The sequence below is a fragment of the Pleurodeles waltl genome, chromosome 5, assembly GCF_031143425.1.
Source record: "Pleurodeles waltl isolate 20211129_DDA chromosome 5, aPleWal1.hap1.20221129, whole genome shotgun sequence".
In the NCBI taxonomy this organism is placed as follows: domain Eukaryota; kingdom Metazoa; phylum Chordata; class Amphibia; order Caudata; family Salamandridae; genus Pleurodeles; species Pleurodeles waltl.
Genome location: NC_090444.1, coordinates 1,709,466,411 through 1,709,490,859, shown reverse-complemented (window position 1 = coordinate 1,709,490,859; position 24,449 = coordinate 1,709,466,411). Strand labels below are relative to the sequence as shown.

The 24,449-nt window shown below is 40.7% G+C and overlaps 1 protein-coding gene across 5 annotated transcripts in view; it reads right to left on the bottom strand.

Annotated features, from left to right (window-relative positions):
- LOC138296693 (adhesion G protein-coupled receptor F5-like) overlaps positions 1–24,449 on the bottom strand; it is a 912,996-nt gene that overhangs the window by 812,322 nt on the left and 76,225 nt on the right. For all 5 annotated transcript variants that reach the window (XM_069236060.1, XM_069236064.1, XM_069236063.1 and 2 more), the window contains one exon: positions 13,770–13,821. In XM_069236060.1, the coding sequence (XP_069092161.1) occupies positions 13,770–13,821 (52 nt within the window). The remainder of the gene's footprint in view (positions 1–13,769; positions 13,822–24,449) is intronic.

Below are 24,449 nucleotides of genomic sequence, written 5' to 3'. Positions count from 1 at the left end.
CATGACTTTAAATCGACCCACAGGTGTGTCACAGAGTAAATGATTGTCCCTTGATGCACAAGCCACAATACCTGAGTGACTGGTTTTGCAGTGCTCCAGGAAAGTGGCTTTGCATGTCTCTCATTACTACCAATGATGAGAGGAGTGCACTCCATAAATGAGCCTGCAAACAATTGATGGAGCATGTCTGTCACCACATGATAGTTAGGGCCACTGCATGTGTGTGTATCACTCACTGGAGTGACCGGGTCTGTACATGTTTGCGGTGGTATGTCTGTTGCAGTACCTGAGAGGCTGGACTTTCAGATTTAATGTTACACACAGTAATTGTATTTGGAAGTTTTGTACAGTGCACAGACATTGAACACATTTCTCCTTTCCATGCTTTACAGGTGGACCTGCCCCCTACACAATCGGAGAGGTGGCTCAATTTGCGGACCCAGACACATACAGTAAGTGTTGATATTTCAGTTCTGTGTTGTGTTTGCAGCTGTTGCGTGATTGACTCCTGTGTGTTGGACACATAGCAAGGTATGATGTGCTGGTAAATGATCAGATATGTTACTTGAGTGGAGTATCACTTTTTTTTCCATCTTTGATTTGGACAATCATTAGCGTATAGTCAAATTTTGGGATTGTAGTGCAGCCCTGTAGGCATGGCCACGTGAATAGGGTGACATTTGCTGTTAAATGTTTTATAAAGACAATTTAGCAGAGGGCCATATTTATGATTAAGTCAGCAAGTCAGACCCTGAATCTCACATAAAAGGGATACCAAAGTCTTACCCACAGACTTGAGCCTCCCTGTTCACTAATGAGCATGTTCGACTGTATGTTTGACTTCCTATCAGCATGTAGCTCCACATGTTGTGCTACGTGTATGTGACACTTGTGTACAATGTCATAGGTGCGCATGCAGCTATTGGCCAGATGTGTGCTTGTATCTATCTCCTTGTTGTAAGACAGGTATTAGTGGTATGAAATGATGTTGACAATAGTCAGCATTTACAAACATAACTGTGGATGGGATTGGCCAAGGTTTGGGTGTATCCTAGTTGGACATCCTCCCTACCTGTGGTGGACTTCCCAAACCCATGTACAGCTGTCCAAAGCTTCCTGGGTGTCCTAGATGTTTGAAAGTATTTGTTGCTTCTCCATCCCCCCTGAGGCACAGGCTTAGGGTTATGAAATGTGTACCGAGGTGTGATGATCCAAGTTTAGTACACAGACATGTAAATCTGTAAATCACTTGTCCAAAACTAGGATACCCACTCATGATTAGCAACTGCATTCCATCCTGGCAATTCCATTTACAAATCATAGATCTTCTGGCCCTTGATTGTCATCCAGAAGATAGTCACTAGTTGGCCTGTAACATGTGGAGGACTTGCAACATTTTTTCTGTGACAAATGGCTGAACAATGATGCATAGGTCATTTAAGTTGTTACACATCTTTTAGAGCATTGCTGTGCTGTTAGATAGGACATGTGTAGGCTGCGTTGGCATGTACTTCCTCAGGGACAATCTGTGATCTGTAGAGTGATATGGCCTGTTTCAGCTACAATAGATGTATTGTCTGATTTTCTTCAGTATCTATATCACACAATGAAGTACCTAATGTTTGGCTTTATCTTTTTTAACAGCAGCCAATATGAATGCCATCCAGATTCGGGAGTTTCAGCACCAGCCGTGTGGAGGGCATTTGCCCAAGGGAGCCCTTCGGTGTCCACAACAGCCACCACCACCAGCACCACCACTACCACCCAGGTGGCACCAAGCATATCAGGCCCCACTGCAGGCCCATCGATTTCCACTGCTCCCGGACCTATTACAGCACCACCTGCACCTCCCCCTACAAGCATGGCATCGACAATCGGAAAAACATCTACAACTGGCACACAGACAACCCCTGCTGCAGTCATTGACCCTGCAGATTTCTAAAGGATGCAACGTGACATGCAACATATGTTGAGGAGAATGAACAGGCTGTAGCAGGAGGTGTCACAAATTAGTAAGAGGGTGCGTGCCATCAAGAAGACCCTGCGGAGGGCGAACTTGTGAAAATTATACCCTCTGCCTTGAATCCCTCCCCTCCCTCCTCTTTCCTGGTTCTTTTAATTAGTGGGTTTAGGGGGCTTAGTGTTAGGTTAGAATAGGCTGTTAGTTTAGTTAGTAGTAGTGGGTTGGGGGTATGATAATTTAAAATGTTTTTTTTATTATGTGTGTATGATGATGTTGGTGTTGGGTGTTTGGTGTTGAAAAAAAATGCTACAAAAATACAAAAAAATATATATTTGTTTAGTATAAGATAGTATGTGTTTAGGTTAGTATATGTTGTCCTCTATGTATCCCGTCTTACAAAGGGGGTGGGGGGTTGATGTTTAGAGTGTTTAGTTAAATTTGATAGGTAAGTTTAGCTTAGGTAAGTTAGGGCCTGTTGTGGGTAATGTGTAGTTAGGATTGGTTAGGTTAGTTAAGGTGTTTCCCCAGGTTTTATCTTCCTTTTTTACTGTTAAATAAATATTTATGGTACTCCTTTACAGTATGTGTCAAATGTTTGGGGTTCAGGGCCTTGCCATGGCTGAACAGTGTCCCTTTAGTATTTGCATTTGTGTCCCATCCTGCAACCAATTCCCAATTGAGCTGTTACATTGGCAGCTACACTAGAGCTACTGTGCTAAGATTCTGCCATCCATTGCAGCCACAACTAAAGGTTACTATGGATCCCAATGTGTTGTTAATTTTTGATGTATGTTTTAAATCTCACATACTTTGGGACCAAATTTGGTATTAAGGACACTGTGTTACGTCTGCCTGCAGCCTGCTGTTCAAGTGAAGCCTTATAGGGTGAGTGGTGGTATGGTCTCACGTAGTATGGTATACATAACTCACACCTATCATTCGTTACATTGTTCATCCAGGTTACTTATTTGTATGTACACTCATACACATCCATTCCTGCTGTATGTTGTGTGTGAGGAAAGATTTGGGTCAAATGTCAAATACGTAAAGATTGTATTGAAGAACAATTTAAAGACAATCATTTTTGGCTTAGACATCCCTTGTGGAAGACTTATTCTGTCCAACACATCATTATACTATATAGTTTCTATTTACCTCAGAATTAACCCTCGGGAAGGGCAGATGATGGTACAATCCAGACCACAGTGCATAGTTACCAGCCCACATTCTTTCAGGGCAGTTGTATTGACATTCTCTAATCATTGACATGAGGCAAACATCACTGATCTCCCTCACGGTTGATGTGTCACATTACACAGAGACAAAATGTTTGTGTAAGTGAAATTTACTATAAAGTGCTTTAGTGCTATATTGACATTGTTCATAATTGTGATTCCATTAGTGTGACACCTTCCAGTGTGATCCTACACAAGTGCAAAAGGACATGTCATTAGACATGCTGGGGTGAAGTGTCGGACAGTGCAGAGGGACATGATTTGCAATGAGTTAGTGAGAGACAATCACAGGGCAGAGTGACAAGATAAACAGTGGGCTAAAGAACAGTGCTTGAGAGCAGCTGTTGCAAGACTGGCATGTTACAAAGCACAGGACCTTGGTTATAAGTGGCCATATGGCAGGGACTAGTGCTACCGGGTACTATTACGGGTGAAGGTGATCTGTTCCACGTCTTCATCTTCTGATGGGTGTGTTGTTTCCTCTGCCCTTGGTAGTGGTGGTTGTGAAGGGGCAACACACACCTCAATGTTTGAAGACGTGGAGTCAGACATCCCGGTAGCTGCCAACTGTGGGGTTGTTAAGGGCAGTACAGCTGCAAGGAGGAGCTGCTGGTTCTTAAGAATAGCAGCCACATCACTGTGGTAGGCAGCCAGGTCGGCCCTGAGGGGGTCAATATTGCATTTGTGCGCTTCGAAAAGTGTGTTGTTTGAGGTGTTGTGTCAACTCTCTTACAGCTGTGCTGATTTCCTTCACACTTTTTTTTAGTTCTTGCAGGATAGATGTTCGCCTTTGCATGGCTGCTGCCTGTTCTGCAGTTGACATCATGCACGAACGCACCTCCTCTAGGCTGGCTGCCATAGTTTCCATCCCCACCTGCACCTACCTGGCCAGCTCCCGCTGTACTCCAACTACAGTTCTCTCAAGGCTGGTGCCAGTGTCGTCAGAGTCCTCAGCTGGGGTGGAGCTGGCAGGTTGTACAATTGGGGTGGTGGGTGGGTCCTCTGTGATGGCTGCTGTATCTGTGCTCCTCCTTACGACAGAAGGTGGTGTCTGGAGGGTTCCAAGGACATCTTAGTGGGTCTGCTGGCTGATGTTTGTCAGCTCGTCATCTATGTCATCAGGGAAGTCCAGGACAGGCATATCCCCAGGACAGCATTCGTCCTCTGCAATGAGATATTGTACAATTAGTGTGTCTGTCTTGTTGGATTTGTAATGTGACATGCCTGCCTTCCTATTTGTTCCACATTGTGATATAGGTTCCTGTTCATTGTTCTTGTCTATAATATTAGCATTCTCCCAGGCCTAAGCCCCACCTGCATGTCACATGTAGTGTGGTCAGTTTGGGGACTTGTCAGCATCACATCCTCTAGGTGCTGGTTCTGGCCAAATTGTATAGTGCCACCTTCTTGTTCTACTCAACCCTCCGTCTACTTCCATTCTCATGGTGAGGCCTTGCCCTGGATGTGGTTGTTCTGATGGCACTTGCACCACAGTTAATAATCTGGAACTGAGTCAGTCTCTGATATTTCACATCCAGCTATATTTTGCTGAGACCTAGCATATACTATGTATAGCATTGGCATGGCACACTACAGATGTCAGCATTGGTAGTGTGTAATGTTGATGTTGGGGAATGTGTGCTACATTTGATTGCACTGATGGTCCTAGCAGTGTTCCATTTCCTCTTCTGACTGTGAGGGTGAATTTCACTAGCCGGTGACATATGTCCTCCCCCTCAATGCTGTTGTCTGAGCAATATGACATTTGGCATGTTGCATGGTGTCATTAGAGCTATTGTGACCCAAGCACAGTGTGGACCCTGACATATGCAGCATAGGTATGACATTAGTACTGTGTACCTCATAATGTTTATGACAATGGCTGATGTTTGTAGCAACTATGGACATTAACATTTGACAGGATTAGAACATTTATATTGATTACAGGGGATTGATAACATTGTCATCCTGAACCCTCTAATTTGGGTATGTTTGATCCATGGGGACGTTAGTGCCATTAACTACTTGACCTGCACACACAGCAGAGGTGGTAGTGGCAACTGTTGTCAATGTTAAATTCCACTTGCAGATATGGCCTGAGACTGTTAATTGAGCCCTAGTTCATGTAGGGAGAATACCAGCTGTCATTTGACAGCAGGCCAGTTTTACGTTGTACCCTACCCTCCTGGACTGGCTTTACCTTTCCAACATCCTTGGCATGACAGCATACCCCCATGCAAAGGTTGTTGGTGTAGTGTAGTACTGTGTCCCAGGTTTCCTCTGAACAGCCCATGCCCCCGTGCGGTGCCCCCTTTACCCATGCCACTCACTGAATATCATTACTTACATGCATTGTGTAGTAGGTATGTCCCCCCCTGCTTGCAGTTAACATTTGTGCATTTTAATTCCCCATGCGACATACCCTGCATCTGTGTTGTCTCCTGGTAGTCTGCGTGGTCCTGTCCTTGAATCCCTGTGACGATCTCCTCAGCGATGACGGCTGCCACCATCTCCTCCATGTGGTCCAGGGCCTCCTGCTGTGCTGGACTCCCACCTCCAGTCTGCAGTGCTGCCTTCCTGTTCCTGGCCATCTTTTTCTTGGTCCTGCGCTTGCAGTCATGCCATTGTTTCTTGCACTCGATAACTGTTCTCCGTACTTCTGCCACACTGTTTATCTTGTCAACAATTTGTTGCCATATTGCCTCTCTCCTACTAATTGGCAACTTTGAGGTGACATAAAGTTGGTGCTGGTGTTCTGTCATCTCTTTCACCAGAATTTCCTGCTCCTCTGCACTGAAGCAACACTTTCTTTTCTTCTTCTCCCTCTCCTGGGTTTTGTGTGGGTTCTCCTGGCTGGTTCCTGGTCTGTTGTCATCTTCCTGGGGTCTGTCCAAGCATCTGGAAACCATTTTGGCTCTCCTTAGCACATTTTGCAGTGTTTGCGCTGCTTTTTGATGCAATTGCGTCAAAAAAAGGAGCTTATCCTGTTTGCGATGTCAAAAACTGGCTCACAGTCATTTTCGCAGTGTTAACGCCGTTTTTCTTTACGACGTAACGCATTGGCTTGAGTAAAAAAAAATGACCCACACCTGTGGTTTGCGCCTCCGTGAGTCAAAGTATAAATTTGACGCCTGAGCGGTGCAAATATATGGCATTGGCTGGCGGTAAAAGTTTTGACGCAAAACTGCATCGCCGCAGTTTTGCGTCAAAAAGTATGAATATGGCCCTAAATGTCTATGTACAGTGGAAGCACCATATAAATGAGTAAGAAAGCAAGTAAACTTATATATACATAATAATACATAGGTAATGAACAAAGAGGACAAATAAGGATGCAAACAAGTCTGTAATGGTGGATGAGGTCATAGCAGGCCTGCTGTCTCAGTTACAGCCTCCACAGGACTAACAAGACAGTGATCTCTAGAGATGTTAGGAATTTAGGGTGCAGTGTGGAAGTACTGATCCAGGGGAAAGTCTAAAGTTCTCTTTTGAAAGATAAAAAATGTGATTAAGTACGTATAGAAGGTGGGATAGTATTCTGAATTCTAGGGGAACATGTAGAGAACAACTGATTCCAAGCATGTTTATTGTGAAAGGAATGAATTTCCATAAAGGTGAGCTCAGAGTTGCAGAACAAGCAGCTGCCCCCAGAGAGTTGCAGTTTCAGAGCCAAATAATGTGAATGATCAAAGTGAAGAAGTTTATGCATCATGGAAGAAATGTTCTCAATTTTCCTACTATTAACCAGATGCCAGCCTAAGAAGCAAACAATGCAGAAATTAATTTGGAACGTCCAATCCCATGAATCAAGCAAGCTGCTGCATGCAGTGAAGCTTTCTGGGGCAAGGCGAGCAATGTGAGTTTTCAGAATTCTAATAAGCATGTTGTTGCCATAATCAAGCCTGGAAAGAACCACTGCTTGAGTAATGTATTTGCGATCAAGCCCAGACAGGAATGGTTTAATTCCATGAATCACTCTAAGTTGGTGGTTTGTCCTACAGGGAAGGGCATGAGTATTTCTGTAGAGGGAAGATGTTTGATTATAACAGCAATGGATGGAGTGCAACTGAAGAAGCTGATAAAAGTCAATCCAGTCTTAACATGGGAGTGGTCAAATTGGGAAGAAATAAGGAGAATCTCAGTTTTATTTGGATTGAATTTAAGATAGAGAGCTGTCATCCAGGTTTGAAAATTGTCAGTCATCATAGTAGCTGACTGATGTCTTCAGAGAAGGTGACCTGCGGGGTGTCATCAGCATATTTATGGTGAGAGATCCCCGACTGTCTGATGATTTACCATAGTAGTTCAGTCAGCTATCAGTAGACTGTGTTACACGACTGTTACTTCAACTCCAAACATTCAATAGTAATACAGTCAACCGCAGCCACTCTAAAGACTCTAACTCTCTAAAAATACCCCCAATGCCCAAATTCACTCACTACTACTGTTTTTAAAAATTACCTTTATTGCTGCTTTCAACTCACCCTTAATATGATGTCACTCATTCAGGGACACATCTCTCAGTCACAGGGACTCACAACAATCTCTCTCAGTTACCAGCACCTCCAAACCACTCATGTCACTTCTTTTTCTCATCCACTCGTTAAGACTAATCACTTGCAGACACTCACACCCAGTGGCGGCTGCTGCAGATATCAAGGCGAGGGGCAGAGGGGGAATGATGGGTGGAATAAATTAAATTTAAAAAAAGACGTACAGTTTGTCGCTGCCGCTGCAGTCCTCTCCTGCCACCTCACTTCTCATCCTTTTCTGTTCTGGTGTCCCAACATTCGATGGGACACCAGAAGAGGCTCCCAAGCAATCATGGTGCTGCTTTAATGCTAAACATAGCATGTAAGCAGCATGAGGATTGGTCTGGGTGGCAGTGACTGCCGCTCAGACACAACCCTCGGGCCTGTGCAGTTTCTGTAGTCCGGCTGTGTACACAGCCGGGCTGCAGAAACCTAAGTGCGCATGTGTGTTTGGACAACCGTCTTAGGCCATCCAAACACACATGCGCACTTAGGGGCATATTTATACTCTGTTTGTACTGAATTAGCATAATTGTTTTTTACTACTAATTTGGTGCAAAAATAACTCCATATTTATACTTTGGCACTAGACCAGTCTAGCACCAAATTTATGGAGTTAACATCATTTTTTGGATGTGAAACCCTACCTTGCCTTAATGAGATGCAAGGTAGGTGCTCCTGTGCAAAAATATTACTCTATGGCCTTAACGCCATATTTATACTCCGGTGCAAAAATGGTGCACAGGAGGAAGGAGGGGTCAAAAATGGTGCAAAGCTTGCTTTGTCCCATTTTTTAACGCCTGGGTCAGGGCAGGCATTAGGGGACTTGAGGGCCTATTTCCACCATGTAGCACAAAATAATAAGACCACAGGTGCCCTCCCCAGGCTTCAGGGACACCCCCACCCACACCAGAGGGACAGCAAAGGATGGGGACCCCATCCCAGTAAGTACAGGTAAGTGCAGGTAAGTATTTTATTTGATTTTTTTAAGTGCCAAAGCGGGCCCTGAAATGGGCCCCCATACATGGCACAGGGTGCAATGGCCATGCCCATGGGACCCAGGTTCCCTGTGCTGGCCATTGGGGTGGTGGAAATGACTCCTGTCTCATGTGATATGGATGGTATGGATGGTTTTGCATCAGAAAATGACTCTAGGCAGGTCATTTTTTTTTACTCTAACCTGCCTAACGTCATATTTTGGTGCAAAACACCCTTCTTCCATAACGCCAGCCCCACCCAACTAAAGTCATTTTTTTTTACACTAGCCTACCCTTTGACCCGTTTGCACCATTCCATAAATATGGTGCCCGGCTGGTGCACAGAAATGGTGCAAGCCGGTGCTAAACGTTTTGGTGCAAAACTGCGTTAGGGCCGTTTTGCCCCAAAAAGTGTAAATGAGGGCCTTAGTGCATTCTCTCATCTTCCCATCCCACCTCCCATGGCCCAGCCCTGCCCCTCTCAGCACCTGCTGGCTGAGCCAGCAGCAGAAAAATTAAACGATATTCAAATATTGTTTTATGTTTGTTCTGCTGGCTCTTAGCCAGTGGGGTGATGCTCCTCTGCCACTGCGGAGGAGCCACCCCTGCTCATACGTCTCATCAACAGTTTATCACTGCTTTACTGACCAATTCACTTTGCCCCTCTGTCTTGCGTACCCAGACATCTGTAGTCACCCTCCTTTCATTCATATCGGCCATTTTCAGAGCAAGATAATCTGACGATATTTGGAAAGTGAAAATTCCAGTCATGTGCAGGTGTGCCCGGGATGGAACACTTACTTATTTTTTGTCATCAATAGGCAAACCCCACTGCAATTGTTCTCAGTGTGGAAGATGATGTTTAGGGACTGAAATAATGTAAGTGATTTTCCTAATCAATCATATTAGATCTCACGCTTTCTGTGTTAAAACTGTTTTCACCAATGCCTTCTCAGTGGTTGTGATCCACCAAATCCCAGATTGTGTCCACCCCCTCCTTCAGAGCAGCTATCCTGTTAATTTTTCAAGACGTTCATAGACTAAAACAGGTTTTAATTTCATTAAAAGTAAACATGATCTTGTTAATGAAATTAATTAGGACCAATCAAGGCGGATACCAATCAATGCGTGGCCTGTACAGTATCTCTAGACAAAGTAATACTGTGGAATAACAGAATCTTTAAAAAAAAGGCTTAACATTGATTTTCCATAATTGATCAGATGTTTTCAAAATATGTTGCCCATTTAGGGTGGGAGGAGAAAAGACCAGGGCTACATTTCAAAAGTCAGTGCAGACTTTTAAGCACCTTATCCACCATCGGCAAGTATAAATATCAAAAATTAACTATAACCTGGGAAATACTGTACAAAAGTATCTCCCTAATAATAATAATAATATTAATCACCATCATCAAGAGGACTGACATGATGGGAAAAAGGAATAAGGAAAATCTATTCTCCTGGTTAGTGGAAATATGTAATTCAAAAAGCATGTGCTAGAAATGGTAGATAGAATATTGTATGTTAAGACTGGTGCAGTGGCTCAGATTTTGCCTGGTAAAGAAGAATCAGCTGATTCTAATGGCAAAGGCAATTTGAGGAGGATTTCTGGAAATGGAACATTGAAATTGAGATGGGTTTCATGACGTTTAGGGATATCTATGATGCAGGGTGTCATGTTAAGTCAAACGATGGTCATTATAGAGAAAACCTCCATATATTATTCTGATTGCACTATTCTACTTTCAAGTACATTTGCATCTTACGTTGTGGATACATTTTAAACTCAGATAGATTTAAATAGGAGCAATATATTTTATTTACATCACAGAGTTTATGAAATCTCTAAAACGAATATTAATTCCTTTCCTTTAAAGTGCTTCTCATATTTCTTTGGATACAAATACTGGCAAAGGCAATCAGTCTTTGCCAGTGCTCACTGCCACTGTTGGCTTTGCCAGTGCATGTAGAATTTTAGAACATTATTTAGAATACTTCTAAGATGTCATCCATATTACATATTTCTGCAACATGACAGCTGCTTTGGAATGTTATACCAATAACAATACAAAGTATTGTTATATTGTTCCATTATGCCTGCCACAACGCATTTAGATACAACATGGCAGTCATCTTGAACGTATACAAACATGCAAAGATGGCTCCCCACTGTTTTGCCTTTGCTATTGCTTACATTACATGGAGGGAGGGCTATCAACCACCAAAGTAAGATGTTATCTATCATTACCAATTACAAAGTAAAATGTACATTTCCTTAAAATGAACCCTAGATGCCCTTTGATGACATACCAATTTTGAAAAATAATTGCCACTCACAGCATCAGTTGTATTATTTGTAATAAACGAATTACCTGTAGGTATTAATTCGGTACTTGTGTCTGACTGTTCTACGATTAAACCACTAAATGGATGAGTGGAATGTGCTAGAGCTGAATTACCAATATTGATATGAAAGACACTCTTATGAGTGATTTTTACACTCACCTGCTGATCTCATGAAAGCGCCCTGCATCTGGTTTATTTAATGCATCCAGGGCCTTCACTTAGAACTAATTTAGTGTCAGACTCTCCATGCTGTTGTTAAGCTGTCACTGAATATTTACGGCTCTTTCCCTAGATATAGTTCATATATGTAAGGAGCAAGCTTATGTGGGATTAGAACTATCCTTTGACTAAGTGACATTTAAGTTGGACACAAAGTCAGTATGGTGATGTGGGTGAACTAGTCTCACGGAGAACTACTCCAGGATGTTTGTTTAGGTGGGAGTTTCAGAACGTCGCAAGGGGTTACGATTGCTACAGTCACTGCTCTTTTACTTTGGTTTTGTAATAAATTTCCTCATATTTTGCCAGAACTGCAGATAGTCAAGAAAGTCTTAACATGTTTATAACATACAGTAAGCCTGCAAACACTTTTAATTAAACTTAAATTAGTTGACAATTTGCACCAATGCCGCCTCAGGAGTTGTTCCTTGGAGCTTGCTGGTTTCAAAAGTTACATTTAGTAACATTTTAGTAACATATTGCTAACTACATTTTAGCATGACTAAATGTAGACCTAAATTACAAAATGGTGGGATAGTTATAGGTTAATCAATTGTATCTTCTCCAAAAGATATCAAAAATAGTACAAGGGGCCCTGCATTGTGCCTACAAGCACACAGCAATTGTTTGCTACTGTTGGAAAATTCGGAGCAGCCACATTTTCAGAAAAGTCCTCAAAACCTTAGTTTCCAGGGCAGTGTTACACTGTCCGCACTAGGGCCCTAGCAGTGAGTATAATTTCTTGGCAGTCACTAGTGGGCCAGTTACAACTAAATGAAAGTGTGTCAAAATACATTTCCAATTCTGTCAAACCATGCTTGCACCAATCATGAATTGAGGTTTTCTTCAAACTTTGGTCCTAATCATGTATGCTTGGTTTTCTTTGAATTACCCCTTTTGTTCTGAAATGTAGTAGGCTGTGACAACTCCCAAAATGCAAGATTAACATGGAACACGTATATTCCACGCAAACCTCAGGTTAACCTACATATGCACTTTTATGCTGCCTTGCCCTCTCATGCTAGAAAATCCTGCCAGAAGTTTCATATTTTTAAAAATCTTGTAGGGGCTCCTGCACCCAGATAGGTGTAACATTAAAGTCAATTCACACACAGTCAGAATTAGTCTGTTTGTCCTAATTTCTTACTTGTAGGACGTAACCTTTTGGGAACAGCATTAACACTACTTAATATTGAAATTAAATGTAAAAATCCTAAAAGACTAAACAAATCATCAATCGAACAACCAAACAACGTAGGCGCATGAAACCTGCCGAAATAGAAATTAAGAGTGGGCGTCACATGCATCCAGGGGTACATTAGACAATATTAATGTAGGAAACGTGGATTTTTCTAACCTGGAAACTCACATGTTTCTCCTTACATAAGAAAACATATAATCTGCAGTTTTACTAGGATTTCCCTCTTACTCCATGCTGTGCATCCAGTTATGGACTTCCTTTTTTCAATGAGTGTTATGAGGTGTATCAGTCTAGTTATTTCAATTGAAGCAAACAATGACTAAAGGGCTGAACAAGAGAAAAGTAATAATGGAGGATCTGAAAAATAACTTTGGATCATCTGAAGTTGACTTGTCGCAATGATGCATCGCAAGCTAATGGAGACATGTCTTTCTCAATTATAGCATCTATGGCAATGCTACAGCTACTCCCACAAAACTGTGGTAGAGAAGTCAACTCATCGGAAGGTCACTGATGCATCCTCATATCTGTGTGTTATCCCTCTGGAAGACTTCCATGGGAAGTGTGGTAGACTTTCATGGAAATTCATTTTCCCTAAAATGCTAGGAAGTAACCCCCCCAAAGTTGATAAGATGCCAGGTATGTGGGTGATTACAAAACACCCATACTTCAGACTCGCATTCCAGAAGACACAGAATGCAAGACTAATAATATAGGCCACACTGTCCAGGAGAGCAAACGGCTAATTTCTACGTTAAAAGCAGCAGAATGCACAGGTATGTAAAATACAACTCTAATATTCGTTACTTGCTGTTTTTGAGAAATACAGTGATATGACAACTTTTACTATTGTCAGTGCTTGATTTGTGCCGGTGGTTCTGGAGACAGTGACTTATGCATTTTTAATACTTGACTTTAACCCACAGCAAGAGAAGGAATGGCAGGAAAAGGAAAACAAAGTCAAAATAAGATACAAGGGAAGAAGCTGAGGTAGGAAAGGAAACTGAAAGAATTAGATAAAGAGACCGGATGTGTAGGGTGGTGAAGGGAAGAGGTATGAAGAGCAATCAAGACTCGGAAGCCCTCGCATTCAAAAGCCCTGGCATTCGGCAGCACTAGCTTCGGGTTGCTAAGAAAAACTTGAAGAAACTGCATTTATTTCATTTTTTATTAACAAACTGAGCATCAGGTAAATTCGATCTAGTGGAGGAAAATGCAAGAAATCTTTTCGATACATGTTTAAATGAAGGTTTCTTAATTTGACAAATAACTCAAAATTAACTTGTTCTTACCCACCTTCACGTTTCCATCTACTTTTGGAGAAACTTTGAATCACTTCGGAGTGTATCTAAAATAGAATGAATGGGCCTAGTTAGTTTTTTGTTCATTTGGAGTAGCTGAAACTTCTGGTTTTCTGTATGTATTATCACATTAATATCATCAAATTATAGAATTCCAAAACACAAAAGGGCTACCTAGCACTAATCGTTTAGTCCTGTGCTGTCTAAATTGCTGATGCTGCTTATGGTCTGTCAAGAGAAATCAGAAACTGCAGTAATTTTAAGGGACATAGGCGGTCATTCTGACCGCGGCGGTCGCCGCCCGCCAAGCGGTTCCCGCCGAAAGACTGCTCCGCGGTCAAAAGACCGCAGCGCCCATTCCGGCTTTCCCGCTGGGCCGGCGGGCGACCGCCAGAAGACCGCCGGCCGGCCCAGCGGGAAAGCCCCTTCAACAATGAAGCCGGCTCGGAATGGAGCCGGCGGAGTTGCAGGGGTGCGACGGGTGCAGTGGCACCCGTCGCGATTTTCACTGTCTGCACAGCAGACAGTGAAAATCTTTGTGGGGCCCTGTTAGGGGGCCCCTGCACTGCCCATGCCAGTGGCATGGGCAGTGCAGGGGCCCCCAGGGGCCCCACGGCACCCGTTCCCACCATCCTGGCGGGAAGGCGGTCGGAATCCCCATGGAGGTGCAAGCAGCGCCGCCATGGCGGATTCCCAGGGCCAGCGGGAAACCGGCGGGAAACCGCCGGCTCCCCTTTTCTGACTGCGACTTTACCGCCACGGTCAGAATCGCCCAGGAAGCACCGCCAGCCTGGTCATGGACAGCCAGGGTCAGAATGACCCCCATAGTCATAACTGAGTCAGAAATAAGTGATTCTGCCTTCCCCTGTATTGAACTTCCTTCCAGAGAACTGATCACCTGCGGCGGTACAATGTGTCCACCTGGAACGTGTTATGTCTGCAGGAACTGACCCACAGGATTATCTGTGCCTGTTATCCTGTTTATATTGTGTCTGAAAACAGACACTATGATGCACGGCCTCCAGCTTTGCGCATGAGACTGTCCAGACACATTTGCAAGACTGCTTGATCCTTTGCCATTCTGTTCCCTATTTCTGGAATGGGACAATCCATCTATGAGATACGCAAAGTTGTTAAAGTACTAGTGTAGGTAGCAAACTCACACACCTTAGTTTAAACTGTAACCATTTAGAAACACAACAAAATGTGTTTTTGAAATAAAATGAATCCTGACTTTGTCCTGGCTGCCAAAGGTGGAGTTTTTGTAATTGTAGATGAAGAGTGTACTTTTATTCTGCATGTTTCTCCAGGCATACAGTAGATAAACAGACTATTAAAAAACAAAATTTAAAGATATTACACATATCCTTTTAGTTTCAAATATTTACTGAAAGGTGTCATCTTAACATTCACAAGCTAAGAAAACAGTGAACAATATCAGAATGATCAAGCCAGTGTTGAAATCATATACTCGCCAATCAAAAAACAGAGAAACAATATGTTCTGTAACACAGTCAAAATGAGCATTTTACTACTTATATTTCAAACTCTTTATAGCACAGGGCTGCAGCAGTTTTTACTGTCATTCCTGTGAAGGTAAAGATAACACAGACATTTAATGAAATCACTCATTTCGATCATGTTTGGAGGTTGGAGAATTATTTTAAAATCCAGTTCCAATGAACAGTGCATACATGTTTTTTAGGGTTGGGCGGGCTTTGGGTATTTTTACTTTTCTAAATTCCCATTAAAAAAATTGGTAAATATAATTTACTGATTAGAAATATTAATTGAAAAAGTAAAAATAAATGTTTGTTTAATAATTATGTTATTAATTTAAATTGCATTATGAAGCCTATTTTAAACAATATATAGCCGAAAAATGCACCCAAAAATAAAAATACTCATTAAGATATTTTGGGAAAAAACCTAATTAGAACAAATCCTATATTTCAAATTAAAGCATTAGAATTTCATTACAACATATATATATATACACACACACATTCATTTTACATGAATAAACCATTGTTTAAAAATGCCCACGATTCTCAAATTCTCACAATCACACAATTTGAAAAGAAATATAAGAAAATTGATATAATAGTCTAACAAATTCTTACACCACTAAAAACAATTTAAAAATGACCAGTTTTGAAATATAATATTATTTAATATTTCTTTCAAATAAACTACCCACCCAAAACCCCAAAAAACACAAAAAGCAACAAAAATGAATATGTGAATAATTACCAATTTATCATCATCATCAAAACTGTTTATTTCAGGTACTAGCCCATAAAACAAGTCAAATAATTTTAGCAATCATCACACAAATCAATACATAAAACAATCAAAGTTTAAAACATTCTTATAAAACAATCAAATTAATAAAAATACTAAAAGCAGTTAAGACAAAAATAAATAGCATAAAGTGGGCTGATTAATACAGACACGTCCAAGCTGGAAAATACAATACATAATGCACCCACATATTTACACAGTCAATTAAAAGCAAGGGGCAAGGAGAAAGGAAAAAAAAATTGGTACTAGAATTAAATATGTTTTCAGAACAATACTCCCACACTCTACCTGAGTAGCCACAACACATATAAGTATTGGCTACTGCCGAATACTAACAGCTGGCTGGTGTCAGACGGTGAAATATGACAGGTCTCTCTGTGTTGTCTGTCCATAGAGATGCAGAGTGGTTTAAGCCAGATCCGCCAGATTTTGACTAGGCCTGTCATACGCAGGACAGAAAAATAGGACAGGTTCAATATCCTCAATCCTACAATTAAAAAATACACACGCTGGTGAGTCAGTACACTGGGCTTTTCTTTATTTATAAATGTGTTTTCTAATAGTGATCCCAGCCTGAATTTAATAAACAACTTGTGAGCCAGGGGAGGTTGAATCATGTCCATGTAAAGTTCCTTGGCAGGTGTGGACTTGAAAGATAAAAAATCAGCAACCATAACCCCCAAGATTTGGTCTTATCTTGTTGGTCAATGATAATTTTATTCCAATAAGCATATTTTAAAATAGCCTTAGTGCTGGGGGTAATCAGCAAAGTATTATTCCAGTACTCACTCAGACTTAAATCATAAAGGTAGCGTTTAACATGTTGGAACCATGGTGGGAAGTTGGACTTGCTAAATTTCACTGCTTCCTTTGCTGCTAGCCTATAATGGGAAAGTTCTGGAGTAGACCATGGTCTGGCCCATTATAAAAGGGGTTTCAACATGGACAGGTCGCTGACCCTGTTTAGGCCGGTGCTCTCAAGAAACTGTTTTTCTTTGATGATATCCCTTGGGAATGTGCAAACCCAAATTTCTGCCTCGTACAGTGCAGCAGCCTTGGCTTTAGCACTGTAGACTTCAAAAGCTGGGGAGACAGATTTGGGGGTGGTCACCTTGAACCTCTTGACAACTGCAGATGCAGTATGTAACAGTATTAGTTCACTTTTGTTCTAACTGGGAATTCCATCTATTAGGTTTATCAATTCTAATCCCAAGTAATCACATTTTTCAACCACCTGCAGAGTGAATCCCTTCATTGAGAACCCACCTCTGTAGGTTCCATGGGGATTGAAACAAGAAATGTGAGGCCCCCCTTCCCCAATATTAACCATTGAACAAATCAAATGTGTTATAGCTCCAGTGAGTACTGTTAGAAAAGACACATCCTCCAAATTTTAACACCAATTGTTGCAATGTCCAATCAAATCCAGACGTTTATTGAATCAAATCTTCAAATTCTACAGCAACCATTCCATGGAAATACACTCCGAGCCAACACGTGTTTCGTCATGGGAAATTCTTAACTCCCATCCTTAACTTTTCCACCGGGAAGACCATTGGTTTCTGGTATACTAGGCCCTACTGAGAAACTTTCTGAATTTGTGGATTGCTTTTTACAACCTATGGTTCAGAATCTCCCGTCCTTTATCAAGGACACCACACATATTCTCAGTATTTTAAATGATGTGGAGTGGGAGAAGAGTATGTTATTAGTTACATTGGACGTAGTATCCTTATATACCTGTATTGAACATGAGTTAGGACTGGAAGCCATTCGTTTTTTTCTAAATAAAAGATCAGCAAGTCTGTGGGAACATACTGGAATGGTAATTGAAATGATTGATTTGATTCTCACTAACAACTTCTTTTTGTTTAATCAAGACTGGTTTAGGCAAAAGCGGGGAGTTGCAATGGGCTCCAAATTCTCTCCTTCCTATGCGAATCTTTTCATGGGTTGGTGTGAACACAAGTGGGTTTGGGGCCCAGAATCTACTCAATGGCAAACCCATATACTGTTTTGGGGTCCATTTATAGACAATTGTTTTTTGATTTGGACCGGGGGGGAACAGAAGTTGGTGGAATTCTGTACCTTCTTAAATTCAAATACCATGAATGTGAAGTTTACATATAAATATAGTTCGGTGAGCATTGAATTTCTAGATGTAGAGGTTTTTATTGCAGAGGATAAAATCCAAAGTAGACTTTTCCGCAAAGCTACAGCTTGTAATGCTATTCTTCATGCTGAGAGTGCACACCCCAGACATCAAATAGCTTCAATTCCTTTTGGTGAACTGGTGAGGGCACGACGCAATTGCAGTCTAGAGGATGATTTTCTAAATCATGTGGATGATATGGGTGGAAGGTTTAAAGCACGCGGATACTCGAATAAGGCGGTTAAGAGGGCACAATTTAGGGCAAAACGATTGGACAGGAGTGATACCCTGAGAACGAAAGATCGTAAGGCTATGGTGGACAAATCTGATAAAGTTCGACTTATAACGGATTTTAATGATGCCTCTCTGATTCTGAGAAGATTTATGACTAAGCATTGGAACATTTTATTGCAGGATGAGTCAATAAAAAATATAGTACCAAAAAAAGTACCTACATCATATCGAAAAGGCAGGACCTTGAGGAATATTTTGAGTCCTAGTTTTACTACATTACCTCCCAGCAAAGCTTGGTTATCTACACAAACAATGTTTTTTTTTCAAATGTGGCCATTGTGGAGTATGTCGTTGGGCATGCCATAATATTAAGGAATTTTCAATGGGTGGGAGAATCTTTAGAATTTGCTCAATGATCAATTGTAACACTACTTATGTTATATACATAATAAGATGTAAGTGGACTCGAATATATGTGGGGAGTACAATACGCCCACTTAAAGTTAGAATTGGAGAACATATTTGGATGCTTAAAAATGATGATGCAAGATATCCAATAGTAGCTCACATCACAGCTTGCAACTCACAATCAGCTCATAAAAGCTTTGAATTTTTTGGATTGGAACATGTTCCTCGGGATCCGAGAGGTGGTAATAGAGAACTATCCCTACGTAGGAAAGAGGCATTATGGATAATGAGACTGAGATCCGTAGAATCAGGCCTCAACTCAGATAGAGAATTGGAGTTCTTTTGGGTGATTGACATAACATGTGTATGAGGCTACATTATATGTTATCTTGTCAAATTTGTTTCAAACCATATGGATATGATGTCAATATATTTGTTTTAATTACATTGTATATGGATTGTAAATCTGCACAACGATTGGAGTTATCAATCAAAATTCTCAAACTGAAGATATTGATACAGTCATTCAATATTTGGGGGTGTGAAGGTTCTATAATTATACTGGATTGGAATAAACAATTTCCATTTTATTCAATCTCTGTTAATTGACTCTTTAAGGTGGCTTCCTGATTTGAGCAATTTATGGTGGAAAATTCATATATCATGATTATCTCAACACGATATGTTGAATATGGACGAGTTAGAAGTTTGATTATTAATTTGGACCGATGTGTCGATTGTAGGAGAGTGTATATGGAAAGAGGTCGCTTCTTTTCTTTTCTTATTGATAGTGTTTTTCATGTTATATATATATATACAATAAGAAGACTGGAGTTGAATGGACGTATGGGGAACCTGTGGTCCCATTTCGACATCACGGACGTATGTCCGTTTTCTATGTTTTGACTTGTAGTTCGCTTGGCGCTCCGGAAGTCTATTTAACTTCCGGGTTCGGGATCGCGAGGCAGCGTACTCGCAGCCAAGCGTTCCAAATAGACGAACGCCGCTTTTTGACTTGAGAAACTTCGTCGGGTAAGTGATTTGGGGGAACGGTCTCTCCCGAGTGTGCTGCTTTTGTTGCATTAGAATTCTAAATGAGGAACTGGACAAATTTATAGTCTGTTATATTGAAGGTTGTTTTCTGTTTTTATTTTAGTGCACGAACTGGAGTAATTTCTCGTTAATTATCGTATACACAATGGGGCCATGAATTTGAGGTGAGGTACATATCCTTTTGTGCTTTATGTTTGAAGTTAGGGGTTAATATAGTATTTCTAATGTGTTTAATACTAACGAATATATATTTAATTGGCGTTTTTCTTTTTGACTAGGCTTGGATAATATATATAGAACAGGCACACTAGTGACATTAGTTACAAACGGAGATGGTTTACCGTTTTATTGGATTCTGAAGTTACAAGGTACGACTAGGGGCTTTGTGCAACTTGGCAAAGGCTAATTATGAGGCGTATTTTACTAATTCACTTTATACCTGGCTTAGGTAACTTATGTAGGGCTTCTACGATGGGACACAAAGGGTGTGTGTTTTAGGGTCATGTTTTAGTGTCACATGACTTTGGGAGTGCATGTGTAATGTGGTTTTTTATTTGATGACTGGGAGCACTTTTAATGGTGTAGATTGGTAACTTGTGCTTTGGAATTGGGTTACACTATTATATAATTATGTGTATATATATTCTTTTCAACTTGTGTTTGATGAAGGGAATTATCGTTTGTAAATAGACAGGAATCTCTTTCCTCTCACTTGATCTGGGGGTTAAATTCTAACTCCAATTTGGTTCAATTGTGACTTTTACACTTTATCTATCTGTGGAGTTTGAGCATTTTGGTTTTTAACTTAAATCATCTGCTTACGATTTCCAGCCCTGAAGAAGTCGCTTGGGTGTTAAGAATTTCCCATGACGAAACACGTGTTGGCTCGGAGTGTATTTCCATGGAATGGTTGCTGTAGAATTTGAAGATTTGATTCAATAAACGTCTGGATTTGATTGGACATTGCAAACATTGGAGTTAAAATTTGGAGGATGTGTCTTTTCTAACAGTACTCACTGGAGCTATAACACATTTGATTTGTTCAATGGTTAAGATTGGGTAAGGGGGGCCTCACATTGCTTGTATAAATTATTGGGTTTAGTTTAAACCTTGAAGGGATGGGTGTTTTCCCTTGTGCAGGCACTGCATAGCTACCATACTGTGGCTAACTTGTATCTTGAGCGCCTTTATTCCCCTAGTACTACACCCCATTAGCTTTATTCAATTAGACATTAAGGGGGGCAGCTTGGACGCAGGCCTTGATATATTTTAAACCATGGATAGAACTAAACTAGCTGAGGAACTATTCGATAGCTTAGCCAAGGGGGGTACTTTTCAGAATACATTACGTAATAATTCACACTTACAGAATGAAGGCCTAAGGAGCCAATTCATTAGACTAGAGAGAATGAGAAAGAGCAAATTATCTAAGTGGTGGGATGGGGCAACATTAAAACAGTACAAGAAATTAAATCGCATCCCCCGTGGTTTGAGATCTCAGATCTTTCCTACTTACGATGATTTGGACTCAGATTTGTTAGCGATGTGGGATAATGAACTAACTGCTAGCTCGATGAAACTTATGGATATTCTAATCATAAATGCTGAGAGGAAAGTGACTCAGTTACAAATTGAGATTGGGGTTTTGGAAAAAGAAATTGCAGATTTAAATCTAAAAGAAGCCACTGATAAAAATTATAAAATCTTGGAGGAAGTATTACTTAAATTTCAGGAGGAAATCACGCAGAGAAAAGCGCGTAAGTTAAAATGTGATGAGAAAGATTACTTAACGGGTAGAGTTTTTTCCAGTAAATATGATCACTTGATGCATACTAATCTGGCTCCTAGGAGGTCCAGTATGTCTAATGTTTCAGATTCAACATCTATCAGTACTTCGATTACAAGTGATAGTGAAGTGGAGGGTGGTGCAAGTACTTCTGCCCAAGTGTGTGACGTTTCGGGCGGAAGTGCTTTTTTACAGGAGCTAATGAGGATGAAACGAGGCAAGTATGCTCAAAACAGAGGAACATCCTATACAAAAAAAAACAGGAGGGGTAACAGAGGAGCAGGGGGCCAAGGCAAAAGATCAGGAGGGGGTCAAAACGAGATCTCGGGACAAAAAAGTATAGGTTTGCATGGTTTATCAGACATAAATGTGATTCATTTTTCCAAAATTGAACTGACATCAGGGGTCAAGAGACTTCTAGCTAAAGGTCTTAATTTTTGTCCTAAAATATTTGGGGATCCCTGCAGATCTAAGATTGATCTGTTTAGGTTTGTTCGTAAACTCAAACTAAAAAAGTATTTTCAATTGAATCCGACAGAGAGCTCTATGTCGGATGCGGTTGTACCTTTGTTAAGTACTTTGTCTATTGAGGAAGTGCAAGACACAGCACTTATATTGTCTCTAGCAGAACGAGACGAGGATGCAGATATTCTTTCAAGAGTACTACAGGATTTGGATGTGGTATCTAGTAAAAGTATTTCTAGTGGTTTAAAAAGGAAATCATGTTGGACTCCAAGATCTATGGGAATGAATACATTGGATAGGTTTTTTGACCTGGTGTGTCAGGATTATGATAAGTATCTGGCTAAGAATAAATATAGACAATTCTCTAAAAATGTAAGTCCAGAGGAATTGGTTGCATTGGAATTACTCAAACAAGATAAAGACATTGTGATTAGACAGGCGGACAAAGGTGGGAATGTTGTCCTCATGAATAAGGTAGACTATGACAATGAAATGTTGTCACAACTAAATGATAGGACTTGCTATGAGAATATTATTGGGAATCCCATTCCAAACCTGGTATATATGATCAACAAAAGGTTATCTACTTGGCAACAACAAGGATTACTTAGTAAAGACGAATATCTCTACTTGAAGGTCGATCATCCTAGATATCCAGGTCTGTACACACTACCTAAGGTGCACAAGGGTCTGCCTTTTCCACCGGGAAGACCAATTGATTCTGGTATACTAGGCCCTACTGAGAAACTTTCTGAATTTGTGGATTGCTTTTTACAACCTATGGTTCAGAATCTCCCGTCCTTTATCAAGGACACCACACATATTCTTAGTATTTTAAATGATGTGGAGTGGGAGAAGAGTATGTTATTAGTTACATTGGACGTAGTATCCTTATATACCTGTATTGAACATGAGTTAGGACTGGAAGCCATTCGTTTTTTTCTAAATAAAAGATCAGCAAGTCTGTGGAAACATACTGGAATGGTAATTGAAATGATTGATTTGATTCACACTAACAACTTCTTTTTGTTCAATCAAGACTGGTTTAGGCAAAAGCGGGGAGTTGGAATGGGCTCCAAATTCTCTCCTTCCTATGCAAATCTTTTCATGGGTTGGTTTGAACACAAGTGGGTTTGGGGCCCAGAATCTACTCAATGGCAAACCCATATACTGTTTTGGGGTCGATTTATAGACGATTGTTTTTTTATTTGGACCGGGGGGAACAGAAGTTGGTGGAATTCTGTACCTTCTTAAATCCAAATACCATGAATGTGAAGTTTACATATCAATATAGTTCGGTGAGCATTGAATTTCTAGATGTAGAGGTTTTTATTGCAGAGGATAAAATCCAAAGTAGACTTTTCCGCAAAGCTACTGCTTGTAATGCTATTCTTCATGCTGAGAGTGCACACCCCAGACATCAAATAGCTTCAATTCCTTTTGGTGAACTGTTGAGGGCTCGACGCAATTGCAGTCTAGAGGATGATTTTCTAAATCATGTGGATGATATGGGTGGAAGGTTTAAAGCACGAGCATACTCGAATAAGGTGGTTAAGCGGGCACAATTTAGGGCGAAACGATTGGACAGGAGTGATACACTGAGAACCAAAGATCGTAAGGCTACGGTGGACAAATCTGATAAAGTTCGACTTATAACGGATTTTAATGATGCCTCTCTGATTCTGAGAAGATTTATGACTAAGCATTGGAACATTTTATTGCAGGATGAGTCAATAAAAAATATAGTACCAAAAAAAGTACCTACATCATATCGAAAAGGCAGGACCTTGAGGAATATTTTGAGTCCTAGTTTTACTACATTACCTCCCAGCAAAACTTGGTTATCTACACAAACAATGTTTTTTTTCAAATGTGGCCATTGTAGAGTATGTCGTTGGGCATGCCATAATATTAAGGAATTTTCTATAGGTGGGAGAATCTTTAGAATTTGCTCAATGATCAATTGTAACACTACTTATGTTATATACATAATAAGATGTAAGTGTTTTCGAATATATGTGGGGAGTACAATACGCCCACTTAAAGTTAGAATTGGAGAACATATTTGGATGCTTAAAAATGATGATGCAAGATATCCAATATTAGCTCACATCACAGCTTGCAACTCACAATCAGCTCATAAAAGCTTCGAATTTTTTGGATTGGAACATGTTCCTCGGGATCCGAGAGGTGGTGATAGAGAACTATCCTTACGTGGGAAAGAGGCATTATGGATAATGGGACTGAGATCTGTAGAATCAGGCCTCAACTCA